This window comes from Ornithodoros turicata, chromosome 9 (assembly GCF_037126465.1).
Source record: "Ornithodoros turicata isolate Travis chromosome 9, ASM3712646v1, whole genome shotgun sequence".
Taxonomy (NCBI): Eukaryota; Metazoa; Arthropoda; class Arachnida; order Ixodida; family Argasidae; genus Ornithodoros; species Ornithodoros turicata.
In genome coordinates, this window is record NC_088209.1 from 21290245 (window position 1) to 21303719 (window position 13475).

The 13475-nt window shown below is 48.5% G+C and overlaps 1 protein-coding gene across 1 annotated transcript; it reads right to left on the reverse strand.

Moving 5' to 3' along the window:
• Window positions 1–190: 190 nt before the first annotated feature.
• LOC135368317 (organic cation transporter protein-like) lies at window positions 191–13409 on the reverse strand. The gene is made up of 11 exons (XM_064601506.1): window positions 13342–13409; window positions 10985–11338; window positions 9604–9707; window positions 7239–7393; window positions 6967–7135; window positions 6681–6828; window positions 6443–6528; window positions 5011–5225; window positions 4759–4943; window positions 1672–1811; window positions 191–340 (listed from the first exon to the last, which is right to left on the reverse strand). The coding sequence occupies exons 2-11, from the start codon at window positions 11330–11332 to the stop codon at window positions 301–303; spliced, it is 1590 nt and encodes a 529-aa protein (XP_064457576.1). The 5' UTR covers window positions 11333–11338; window positions 13342–13409; the 3' UTR covers window positions 191–300.
• Between the last annotated feature and the right edge of the window lie 66 nt (window positions 13410–13475).

The following is a 13475-nucleotide window of genomic DNA, read 5'->3' on the forward strand; positions in this document are numbered from 1 at the left end:
CTATGATTGAGGGGGGGGGGGCGGTTTCTTTGTCAAAACAGCGCGTAACAAGGGAGGGGAGAACTAACGTGTAACCTAGCGGTTCGCGGGGCGGGCTATCACCCCCCCCCCTCCCCCGCCACAGTGCCCTTATCGGTAATGCACGCGTTCGTATTCAACAAAACATGTTTTGAATGACTTCGTCTTCGTGTTACGTTTAAACACACAACCAATGGAGTTGTTTTATTTCGTGAACTGATGGGAAAACGGGCGTCTGAAAAGTGGCATGTCGATGATTGCTTCCAGTTGCTGACGACGGCGTTAAACAGGCATATTTTTGGCAGGCTTGGGAGCTTTCTTTCTGCAAAGAACCATCGGGAAAATATTTCAGTTGCAGCACCACAGTAGACAGCGCGTTAAAGGGATGCTACAATGCAAACATTTCTCTACGCGGAATGAAAGATGTCGTTACCTTGCCACCAACATAAAAGGAACGGGATCCATCGGATGCAACGTTCGTGATTTATGAGCGAAAGTTTTCTCTTTCCCTCTCAAGAAGGCCCGCCAATGACGAGCGGGCTCTCATTGGTCCCTTCAAACAATTCATCCAATCATAGCGGGAGATCGTTTGAGGAGACCAATCAGAGGCCTCTCCGCACTGTCGCGCTTCGTGAGAAGAAAAGGGAGAGGGAAACTCAAAGTGTGGTTCCTTTCGCTCATAAATCACGGACGACGCAACAGATGAATGCCTTTCCTTTTGTGTCGGCGTCAACGTAACGGCACCTTTGATTCCACGGGGAGAAATATTCGCACTTCAGTGCCCCTTTAAGAAGATTGAGTGCATCTTTTGCACATTCTACCAAACGCGACTTAATGTAGTGGGTTTTTGGGCCACCTTCCAGTCCTGACTTTCGGGTTCCCGCTCATCGTAATTTGTTCCTTCTTGTCCTCTCTCTCTCTCCCCCTCTATCTCTTTCTTCTTCTTCCCCCACAACTGTCATTGATGGACTTGGCACAAGGCTATCGACGTAGTTGGGCCCTATACGTAGACTACAACTTAAAACCACGACTTCTAGATGGGTGTAAGAAACCCAAAATACCAGGAGCCGGTGTTTGGTCATCATACAGAAAACTTAATCGCGGTCAATACAACTATATAGTTCGTGTTTGCGCGCAGTTGAAGTTCGGGTGCCTGTGGCAATTGACCACTTGCCGAGAAACGTCATCATGACGTTGGTAGACAGACTGAAACCGAAACAAATCGGAAGGGGAGGGCTGGGTTCCACCAATGGGCAGTTGTTCGCTGCCTCCTATTGAAAGAAAAGTAGGACCGAAGGTCGCGTCCCTTTCAGGGACCATTGTATAATCCCCTCAAGACCGCGTGGCTTTCGGGCGCAACCTTGTTCGCCCCCTAGCTTTGAGTGTAGTTCAAGTCTACCAAATAGGTGGCGCTGTCGAACACTACGACGTCATTTATTAACAAACAGGGAGAGGTCTATTGAAAGAAAAGTAGGACCGAAGGTCGCGTACTTTTCAGCTACCACCGTATAATCCCCTTAAGACCGCGTGGCTTTCGGGCGCGACCTTGTTCGCTCCTAGATTTGAGCGTAGGTCAACTCCACCAAATTGGTGGCGCTGTCGAACACTATGACGTCATTTGTTGACAAGCAGGAAAAGGTCTGTTCCAAATACCTGTCCATCTTGTCTGCTTCGTAAAAGGTGTCCGGTAATGGCTTGTTGAGCGTCTCGGGAAGCAGTAGGGTCGTGCCGGCCATGAAGAAGCAGCTGGCCGCGACGAACACGTGTGGCACCCAGTATTGTGTGACGTCTCCCTGAAAAGGAAAAGAGAAGACAAATGAAGTGTCATGTGAGGTGGCTTCGAAATAGAAAATCTTTGATTTCGAAAGCAGTAACTAGTTAGCCAGAAAAGTACCTAGTTACAGTTAAAAGTTACATTTCCCGTATCAGTAACTACTAAATTACTTCCCTAGACTGTACATACGGATAGCAATCAGATCTTATCACCACGTTCAAGCAGTATATACATCGTCTGCTTCATTACGGATTTGCTGAGATTACATTTGTGTATGGATGTGGAACGTATTAAAACGTAAAAATCACGCTCACATCACGTCATGTGATCACCCATCATACCCCCGCACACTTCAGGTTCCAGGTTTCAATGATGACCCTGGAACAAAAGTGCTAGACAACGGTACAACGTCTCATGCACCGGCGTAGCCAAGGGGGGGAGGGGTAAAAAAAACCTCTCAGCAAAAAAAAAGCTGATCTCATGTACGAACATTCATTCAAACTTGATGCCCGTATATCCATTGTGGTGAATATTTGGGGATTCGAACTTATTCTATTGTGTCGACCTGACAAACTCCACAAGAAGAAATATCGATTTAGTAAAAGCATGCAAAAGTTCGTCTCTCTGAAGTGCGCAATCTGCCGCAGCGCTATACGGATGCGGCGAAAACACCTCTCCCGTAATGACAAATGCTGACTTCAAGCGTCCCCCCATCGTATGGAATTACTTCACACGGTATTCCTGTTAAGCGCAGAAAGGACGGCCTGCGAAATATTGGAAGCTTGGAAGACCACTTGAACGATAGCTGTAGTATATTAAAGTAACAACTATGTACAACAACAACAACGACATAGATGAATGGATGATGATGATGACGATGTGGGATGTTTCCCTGCGTTGAGTGCAGGGCCCTACCCTATTACAAAAATGTTCACATAACCACTATGTAACGGAAATAACTAATAAGGCGGGTTTCTTTGTCAACTTTGTGATTAACTTAATCGTAAGGATTAGCATAGCAAAGTGTATACCGAATGCCCAAGCTTTCTGTGACAGCCTCCTATAAACAATGACAAGGGTTGTAAAGCATTGACTGAAACATAGCGTGCAATAGTGCAATAGGACATATTGTGGCACCTGGTTCCCCTTGACAAGTTTATTCAGTGGATGGAAGCCCTGATGAGGTCGCCTGCATCAACTAAAAGGACTATCCAAAAATGTGCTGTGTATGTCCAGCTTGTGGAATTCTGGCAGAATTCGACTGGGAGAATTGTCTACAATTCGGGTCTGTAGAGGGTTCCATCAGCTCCTGTTCACAAGTGGGTCCCTTCCACATGCGTCTTCAGGTTCAAATGAAATTGCGGGACTCGAACATGATGTGCATTCATGCGGTGCAATTGCAATCCTACTTTGATGGGAGATACGTCTTCACTATGGACTAGTCTAAGACTGGACTAGACCCCGTGCGCCCTCGCCAGAGAGGGTGCCGAACGGCAGGTCCTGGTAGGTTAGTTGGACAGTATAATGCGGGAATCAAGAGAATTAGAATTTACGCGGGTGAGCGCAGATGAGCGCTTTCTTTTCTCTGTTTACAGACCTTCTGACGGCGGTAAGGAAGGGGGGGGGGGGCTTCACGTTTACCCAGCCCCTGACGCAAACTCGCTTCGGGACGGCTCTGGCCACATGTTTTATTCCTTAAAAATATGTCCAGGTGATCAAGGGGCACAGACAATGAAAGAGATGTCAAGCGGTATGTCATGTTGGCAGAAAGAGAGCACCAAGTGAAATCATTTCACTTGGTTTTCACGAGCACGGGCGGAAGAAAGTGCACGGCCAGAGAAGATGTGCACGGGACATTTGCTGCATTATTCGGCCTTGGCTGGACAGCTTGAGCATCGGTTTTGCACTTGGGGCACGGCCCTGGTTCCTGGAATTGTACTAGGCACATGGCTTCGGTCCTTGGTCCTCGCCGTTCGGCACTGACCCTGGTTCATGCTCGCGGGAGGGAGTCTGCGTAACTGCTGCTTGCGTGTATCCCTTGTATACCTGAAGGCGGTCCTCACTCGATGTGTCCACCCTCCTCCCCCCTCCAGACCGAGCTCCAAGTCGACGCCCGGACTCATTCGTACAGTAAAGCTTTTACACATAACCTTAATGTGCCATTATTACCCTACATCACTTGCCACGCTGTGTATACGTATGCGACAAGCCCTGAGGGTCCTGTCGTCCACACGTGCCTGTCCAGGTACTGTGAACCATTGACCCGCAACCAAGCACCAGCACCGAGCGTCCACCAATGGAATGTCAGTCCTCCCCAGCCTTATTCCACGCACATCGTACGCATCGTACGCAGTCCCACCTCGATCCCACATCTTATTATTTGTTATGCTACCGAGTTTTTAAAAAAAATCCCATTTCCGAGGTGCCTGCCGACCGTGGTGGCGCCAAGCGGTGCGGGGCAGCTCCATGAAATAGGCGGAATGTGACGCTTTGACCGGTTGCTCTATGGCCCAACGTCACAGCGCTTCAGCTCATTTCCGCCGGCCGCGTCCCTGTTCACAGGCCTAGTCATGAGACTACGCCTGCACTTTCGTTGCGCGCTGGGTACTAGGTCATACCGAGATCGGGCGAGGAGGAGGAGGCGACCCAAGAGTTCAAAGTGCCATAAAGTTCAGCAAAGTTCCATGACGCGGGAGCTCAGTGAAGGGGTTTCGACGGAGATTTTTGGCACACATAAGCCTACATTTCAACCATGGTTTCGTGTAATATTCGGGATTGGATTCACAACCCCTTTAACACGCATTGCCAATGTTCAAATGAACTTTTAAAGGTGTTCTATACGTGTAATAATTTTGACAGTGATGCCAGAAGTGACCGCCGCCATCAGAACGGAACCTCTACAACACAAACAGCGGTGCATATCCAAGACCCGTCTTCATTATGCCATTGAGCAGACGGTTTCATACCAGATCTTTCAGAAAAGGTGCCACCATTCCGCCGAAGCGGCTGCAAGTAAGGCAACAGGCGAAACCGAAGCTCCTTGCGGTTGTCGGGAACACCTCGAGTACCATGATCCACTTGATGAAGCCCGAACTCAGGATAAAGAACCGGATGAGCATGTGTGAAGAGATGTTCAACCAAATAGAAGAGCCTGCAAAAGTCCTCGTTCATTTCAAAACACATGCCAAATAACGTTGCACCATCTCTAAGGTACATACCTCTTGGAAGGAAGGGGCGTGGAATTGCCGCCAACCCCGCCAAGAACAGGGCCGTGCACTGCGATTTCCTTCTTGGCCACCGACGTGCAATATAGAGCCCCACAAGGGCTGCAGGTATTTCAGCAAAGGCGGACAGTGCGTAGTTGACGTAGGGATTACCTGGTACAGCAGTGGACGCCAGTACGATATTGTAGTACACAAGGGATCCCAAGGTCCTGGGTTAAGTGCCGTTACTTGTTAATGCTTAGGAACATTAACTATAGAGAGCGCAAGAATTAAGGGTGAACAGCTTCTTTTCATTTATCGCTGGCTCAAACGGCTGCAGGTATGGAGTGAAGGGTTATACAGAAGTTCACGAAACACTACTAGATGGACGGAAGCGTCCATCTAGTAGTGCATAACCCTTCCCTACATTACTGTATCAGGTCACATAATGACCTAAAACGAATGAGGCCCGTAGACTTCTCAAGCGGTGACACAGTATTTGAAGTCGAAGTTGATTGTATGCTCTATAGCGAAGAAGTAGAGGCAATGGTAGGTGTGAGTGGTTCCATTTGGGTAAGGGAGAGAGAGCAACAAGTGGATCAGAGCAAGGAAAAGAAGAAATAATTAGGCGGTGACAAGCTGCACCATATGTAAAGTATATAAGCAAGAATTGATGCCAAAGTCTGTTTCTCTCATGTTTTTTGTACCATTTTTCGTTGGAAATCTGTAGCGACTGCATGTTCTTGGCAAGTGGCACTGGGGCAGCGCCCAGCCTGCTGGCCGGCATCCCCATCTCATCATCGTATCTCTATTTGTGTGTGTTGGCAATCGTCTTGCACAAATCAGTGTACCATTTTTTTACCTTTCCCTTAATTAATTTAAGTGACGTAAATTATATATGTCATAATTATCACTCTTTTGGGAGCGCGGCTAAGAGAAAAAGGCCAGGAGCATAGCGGAGAGCAGATATGTTTATTGGCCGATGGCCGCAGAGGGAATGGCTCCCGCGTGGTGGAGAGCGTGGGCGGGAGCTCGCTTCTTCACCGTCGGCGGAGGCCGCTACACTCTCACAGCTCGAGTGTCAATTGAAAGTGGTAGTGTACGAACAGAAACCACTGATTAAGTAGTGTCCAACCAGGTGCCCCTAACGTGGTTCTTCATTCCGGGCCCCAAAGAAAGACTGCGGGATTTGAAAAACATTCCTCGTGTCCAGCAGCCTGCGCGTCTGGACAGCCGTGCTCTGAACGAACGAAGTCGTCTCCTTCATTCCACTTCCACGGGGCCACCCAAGTCGCGCTAGATTCAGTTCAGCTCGTGTGCACGCAATACTCTTAGAGGATATACTTCAGAGGAGAGAAAGACAGTGAAGAGAGAGATAGACACAAAGTAAGCAATGGACAAAAACATATTTCTAAACTGAGCCCAAGTATACGCACGGCAGACGTACCATAGTGAGAACAATACCAATGTGTTTCGGCGTAGTCGAGGAGTTGAAAAAAAATCGAGGAAACGAAACGCAGATTCACGAGGTATCTGTAAAGAGCGTGTGATGGAAAGTGTTACACAGCATTACGAGCAAGCTCGTGAATGAAGAAACCCAATCACGATGTCTGCTTCGAAGATAACTCCGTCGGTTATCGTGAGTTGGGTATCATCGAAGAAAAAAATAAAAAAGGAGGACTTACATTCGTGGAATGAAGGACTAATTCGGTCATAATTTGCTCCATTGCAGGCACAGGTTTCCGGTTGATCCTCAAGATGCGGACGAGTGCTGCCTCGGCTTCCTCGAGGCGACCCTTAGTCATCAGCCAACGGGGCGATTCCTGAATAATGCTGCAGATAAAGGCACGAAAGAACCAATCTATCACCGTAAAATGTTCCTCTGTCTCTGCCTGTGACAGGCTTTACCTCCATCGAGGACTCGAGAGTTAAAATATACGCTCGAAGAAGGGTTTTTTAATGTATACTCACAACCAATAGGGCAAAAGCAAGAGCGCGAACAGCCCCGCTCCAAGCTGGAGGTAGTTCCAGCTGTCCAGAGTGTATGCCAACAGGGGCAGAAGGAGCAGTGGAATGGTGTAGCCGATTCCGAAGCCGACGTTCATCATCATACGGTACCCAGGTGGCATGATTTCCATTACTGCACGCGAACGCGGTTACCGTTACAGAAATTCACAAAGCAGTAAATGAAAACACCGAATATGAAAGCGTGTGTCTCGAGGTAAACAGCATAAAACGCTTACACAGTGACACGGCCGTGGCCTGGCATCCCGCAATGCCCATTGCGAGGAAGGAACGAGCAGCGTTGAACCATCCGATTCCGGGAGAGAATGCAGCCACAGATCCAAAGACAAACACGATTGTAGCACAGGTGAAGAAGACTCGTCTCCGACCGAAACTGTGTTACAAGAGCGTGCATCAAGAGAGAGAGAAAAAAACTTGTACAAAATATGCTGTTACATCAGGCTGTTCGCGAATAGACCTCGCCCTGTTTGTAAACAAATGACGTCATACTGTTCGACAACGCCACCAATTTGGTAGAGCTGAACTACGTTTGAGGCTGGAGGTGAACAAGGTCACGCCCGAAAGCCACATTGAGTCTTGAGGGGCATTGCGATGAGGGGTGAGGGTCACTGAAGGGAATCGCGGGGCACTGCGGTATCGTTACAGTGGATGTCTTCCCACAAGGGCATACCGGGCAATGACCACGCTGACTCTCTGGCAGAAGCAGCTGGGAGAACCAGGCCGAAAGTCAAAGCTCCCCCAAGCAACTTCTGCTGCTCGAAATCAACTAGGGGGTATGTGTGGATGCTGCACCCTGACAAGCGCACGAGAGACGGATCTGCACCGCCACTCTGTGCTACTGGTGGCCTCTCCAGGGCCGAGACTTCCCTCCTTCTACGTATCCGTTCACGCAGTGACTACACACGGGCCCACGCCTTCAAGCTCGGCCGTACCCCGAACCCTGGATGCCCGCACTGTGGGGAAACAGAAACGGAGGAGCACGTTATTATGTGTTGCCCAGTCACATCAGATGCAAGACGCAGGCTGCAGCAAGGTGTAGAGCATACCGGCAAGCCTGAACTCGAGGAGATTGTCTATACCCTCGTGGCAGCCTCCATCGTCGGAAGCTCATCCAAAGAGCTCTTCTGGACTTTTTCAAGGTCGTCGACCTACAAGGGGGACTGTAGGAACACGCGAAGCCTAGCAGCAACTAATGTAACTGTTCTCCCCTTCCCCTCCCTCTCTTTTCCTTCCCCCCGAGCAACATGCAGTCAGCTAGGCAGGCAGACCGCTCGACTACCCAACGTTACAACCCTCCTCCCTTCCTTGAGGGAATTACGATGGTCCCTGAAAGGGACGCGACCTTCGGTCCTACTTTTCTTTCAGTAGGAGGCAGCGAACGAGTGTCCATTCTTGGAACTGAACCCTTCAGATTTGTTTCCACTTCAGTCTGTCTAATAACGTCATGATGACGTTTCTTGGGTAGAGGTTTATTCCATACGGACAGCAAATTTTCAAGATGGGTGAGGGTCAAGTGCCTACTCCCAGCGGTGTCGTATGGGTTTGCATCTCCAATGGAACACTATCTGTCTTCCGCTGGAGCAAAACGCATTTCTGGGATTGGACTATGCCACGCTACGTAGGCCTCGCCAGATTTCCTCGAACCCGTGACCTACTATTGGCGAATTCTATTTGCAGATCTGGCTCCAGGAAGATGCAAAAGTTGTTCCATTGGAAGAACCAGGTCATGGGTGGAATGTTCAAATCGGCCGAGAAGAGGCAAAACATTTGCTGAAAGGGGCAAAATTATTCCACCTACCATATAACTAGAGCTCCGCGTTTTCGGTTTTAACCGAAAAACACCGCAAAACATACGCCGTGTAAATTTACCTTCATTCGATTTTAATCGAAAAACACTGAATAACAGAGGAACATTCTAGGAAAGATGACTGAGATATATTGCTGCACATGCCCAGCAAGTTGTTGATGCAGATCATAAGACCATACAGAAATACGATGGTTGTCAGGGCAGAAATCAGGGCAGATAACGATGTCATTCGAGGTGATGGTTGGCTAGGAGCGTGCTATGCGGTAAAGTTCATTTTTAAGAGTATAGAGAGCGGGCATGCACACCCGAAGGGGGCGAGAGCTTCACCGCATAGCACGTCCCGGTCAACCACCGTCCTCCTGAACGACAACGTCCTCTTCCCTGATTTGATGAAAACGGGGGAGGGGAGGGGCAATTATGAACTGCGTAATGCCACAAAAATGGCGTCCGCCCTCGTCTTCATCAAGCCAAGGAAGAGAGCGTTGCCACTCGAGATTATGGTTGGCTAAGAGCGTGCTATGCGGTAAAGTTCGGTTCGGTGTTTTGTTTTGCTATGCGTTTTCCTTTTCTTTTTTTGGCTATAGTCGTGACGACGCCCACTTCTGTGTGGCCAACAACGGCGAGCCTATCCTGCCATCACCCCCCCCCGCCCCTCGGTTATAAGAGTGTAGGTGAAGCTCCCTGTAACTCACATACAAAACAACACAACAGGGCGAGTCAGATCGCAATATAGGTTTCTAACACACTAGGCAGACAAAAGTCAATGGGAAATTCACCGATCCGAGAGATCCCCGAAAAGAAGTCCTCCAACGAGAGACCCGGCCATGACGATACTCTGCATTGCCGAACGGTGCCAATCATTCTTGCAGACGAGGTCCCACTATGCGGAAAAATAAGTTGGAACAGTGTTCCTCAGCATGGTTTTATTCTCTCAGTCATTTTAGCCGCTACGGCAGTATGTCCCTGCGCAGTCGAGAGGGTAAAGTTCGCAGAAACCACGTAATGAAGTGTCAGGCCAATCATAAGGCAGCAATAAGGAGTTGGTGGTGCTGGTGGTGGGGGATAGATCGACACGGGTCCACAGATCTACTCACCTTGACATGTTACCGTTTACTGTAGAGGGAGAGAAATCTGGGCGAGTTCAGCGCTCTGTCCACGTGCGTGTGCTTCTTTTTTTCCTTCACGCTGTTCCTCCGCACTTGATCATGACGAATGTTACGCCTTATTTTGGAGAGGGCCCGATTGTGTCGCTCCATGACTAATATACCTCTCCCTGTTTGTAAATAAATGACGTCATAGCGTCCGACAGCGCCACCAATTTGGTAGAGTTAAACTACGTTCGAAGCTAGGGGGCGAACAAGATCGCGCCCGAAAGCCACGGTCTTGAGGGGATTAACATGGTCCCTGACACGGGAGGAGGAGCTTATTTTGTGCCATTATGCACGGCACAAAATAGGCTCCTCCTCCCGTTTTCGACAAATCTAGGGCGAGAACGTTGTCATTCGGGGTGATGGTTGGCTAGGAGCGGGCTATGTGGTGAAGTTCATTTTTAAGAGTGTGGGCGTCCCCAGGCGTCCCCGCGTCGCCTGGGCGTCCCCGTGGGTGGGGCAGAGCGGGAGAAATGACGTCCCGCGGACACCGTGTTGTCATCACCCGGAACATCCCAGTGACGTCCCACGGCAGTCCCGTCATGAATGAATCATTATGAACCCAACCATTATCTCGAATGATTATGGTTGGTTAGGAGGCGAAGTTACTGCCATTCCGTTTAATGCATTGAGTTTGCCATGTGGCTAGGGTAGTTGCATAACTTTATAAGTGTCACAAAGAGGCGTACGCTTCTCGTTTTTAACAATTCTGTTTCTCTCTCTCCCTTCTGTTTTCAGAGTGCAGAATGATATCGTTCTCTTTCCTGACTGCTTCGAAATGGAGGCGTACGCCCTTTCGTAGAAATCAGGAAAAAGAACGATATCATTCTGCACTAAGATATACGTTAATTGCCACAAAAATGTGTACGCGATGTTCTCTTCTCAAATCAGAAGCGATAACTGTATCACTCCGCGGAACGGTTGGTGCAAAGCCTGTTGCGCGGCGAAGTTCCGTTTACACCGTGGAAGTACCAATTAAACAAAGATCAATCAATCGGTAAACTCTCACCTGTTCTACAATAGTGTTCTTGTGCGTGGACGTGTTGTACTCCCACCTACCGCACGGTACCGTGACATCCTTGTCCACAAACCACGAATCATTGACGAACGACACTGAAAACATCTCACACTTGGCGTAGGAATCACCTTGGAGTTTGGGTATAGCCATCTCTTTCCAGTGCTCCACACTTAGGTTGAGGAATCCCGCAGGCCGGGCGCACCAGTGGTCGATGTCTGGGGCGATGAGCGGCGTCAGCATGTTCGTCCATGCTGTAGGGAACGCCCGGGTCACGGCAAGAGCGATGACGACTACGTGGTAGATGCCGAAACCGCCAATCACGCTCACGATGTCCAACATTAGCACCTGCAAGGACCAGGTACATGACGCTGGGCTGGTACAAGAAGACAACTAGAAGAGTGATTGCTTGTCCTTGGTAACGAGGTATTATCACTGAACCCCGAAAGCTAAGCAGGGCGTTAATCCATGCGCAGAAACACCAGGCTGGATGCGATACCAACGCATCTCGTCTGTCAGCCATGGAGTTAACCCTGGGCGCTCTACAGTGCTGTCATGATGTCACACACGGGTAATCCCTCCACGCAAGAGGACATCGGACTATCCTTCAACGTACCAAGCAGACTTCCCCATCATTTCGCGTCCTTCGTGCGTCTAAGTCAAAACGTCGCTCGTTTCGGCCCTTTGTTTCAGCAAGTTGGGCCTGAGCAGCAGAATCTTGTGCACAACCTGCACTGTCCCATTTTCCTCATGACGTGCCAAACGCTACACGAAGGAAAGCTATACCGTTATGGATCAACCAGAAGCTATCGACATCAGACCGTTCAGTATATCCTGAATTCTTGGACCTTGGCGCAATCCAGCGGCAATCCAGCTGGGCTGTTTGATCGCTCATGACTTTTCTAACAGCTATACAGGTCTACTCGACGAACTCTAAGCCTTACCCCTGCTACCTTCGCGTGCGTGTCGTGCTACCTCATAAAATCATATTTACCCGCGCGCACTGGGCTACGGTCTCGCAGCATAAGCCGGGAAACACCACATGCCATCACCATTCATAATTTAATTGTTGTTCTTGTTCTCTTACATGTAGACCGTCGGGCTCTAGACATCTAGTCAATTATTCACCTGCATTTTGCGCCGATTTTGTGCACAGTGTAGGACATCCCACAGTGCATTCTTCTTCTTTTTATTTTTCTCCAGTCCCAGTGTGTGTTGCGGTTATGTATTCTTCGCAATGGAACAGGTAGCGCCTTTAATGGGTGCTGAACGTTGCAAGGTTTATCTTCTTTTTTTCTTCTTCTTCTTCTTCTTTGTTCCCTTACAACGTTGCAAATGCGTACTTGTGTTGAAATTAGGCTCTAAATTTGGAAAATGAATGTCTAGTCGAATGCAAGTGAAGTGAAGTATGCAGATGAATCTAGATATCAGTATAAAGAAAATTTTTAGTCGTACCCGCGGTACACGTCAAGAGCCCGTGCAACAACCGGAAGTTTCTAGAAGAGCGTGTTTTTGTTTCATTGATGTATAGCAAAAACCTTCCACGCGATAGAGGGTCACTCCCCTAACGGCAAATAAACGAGAAAAAAAATGTTTTTCAAGAAATTCAAACATCGTCAAGGAACACGCCACGGTGATGTGCTTGGTGATGGTGATGTGCGTGGTGAGGTGCAGACCTATCCAACAACTACAACGGTGTCAGCCACCGCGTTTTGGCTTTTTCTGCCTGCGCCTGACGTAAATGGCCAATACACGCAAAACCAAGAGCAGAGAAATTAAATAGGCTGTGCACAACTTACTTTTTACTTTCACTTACAGATGATAGGAAGTAAAACTCCAACTTGCTTCACTTCTCCGCAGGGTATGGGAGCAAGCATGAACTTTTCAATGCTGCCATGGGTCTCAAATGAGTTTGTATTATCTCAGCAATATGGGCGTTATCTAGCACTGGCTGTCTTAAGTATACATTGCGATAAGATACGACGTGTACCAACAACTCTGAAAGCGATTCACTCTTCTACTTGGATCAAATGATTTGATAAGTTTTGGAGTAAAGGATTTGCTACTGCATTCCCTGCAGAGGCAAATGAGATGTAGCAATCTCCGAGCAAGGAGCATCCCTACATGCACCGTTAAAAAAATAACTAATCACGTAGCAGCTGCAATTTTTAAAAATAAATTCTACACAAATGTAACTAATACACATGTTGTCCTACTTATGTATGCCGACTTCTGGCCTGATCCCTCAATGACCCGAACACTGCTGCCTTTTAACAGGCTCTTTTCGTTTAGCAATCCTGACATTCGGAGTAACGGCATTCAGAAAGCCAAAATCATTGTAACGCCCTCACCTTTTTTTGTCGCCTCCAAACAAGACCTAAAGTAAGGTCTCCTCTGAGAAAACCAGCGTTATCCCGGACTAGCGACAATCTTGGAAAGAAATCCCACTTATCTATATTACCGAAGCATTTATTGCAAGTGAAAG

Coding starts and splice junctions, on each gene's coding strand:
- LOC135368317 (XM_064601506.1), bottom strand. CDS start 11,332: ATGTTGGACATCGTGAGCGTGATTGGCGGTTTCGGCATCTACCACGTA. Junction 7,394..9,603: donor TTCGGGGATCTCTCGGATCG/GTGAATTTCCCA, acceptor CTTGTAACACAG/TTTCGGTCGGAGACGAGTCT. Junction 341..1,671: donor GAAGCAGACAAGATGGACAG/GTATTTGGAACA, acceptor GGTTCTTTGCAG/AAAGAAAGCTCCCAAGCCTG.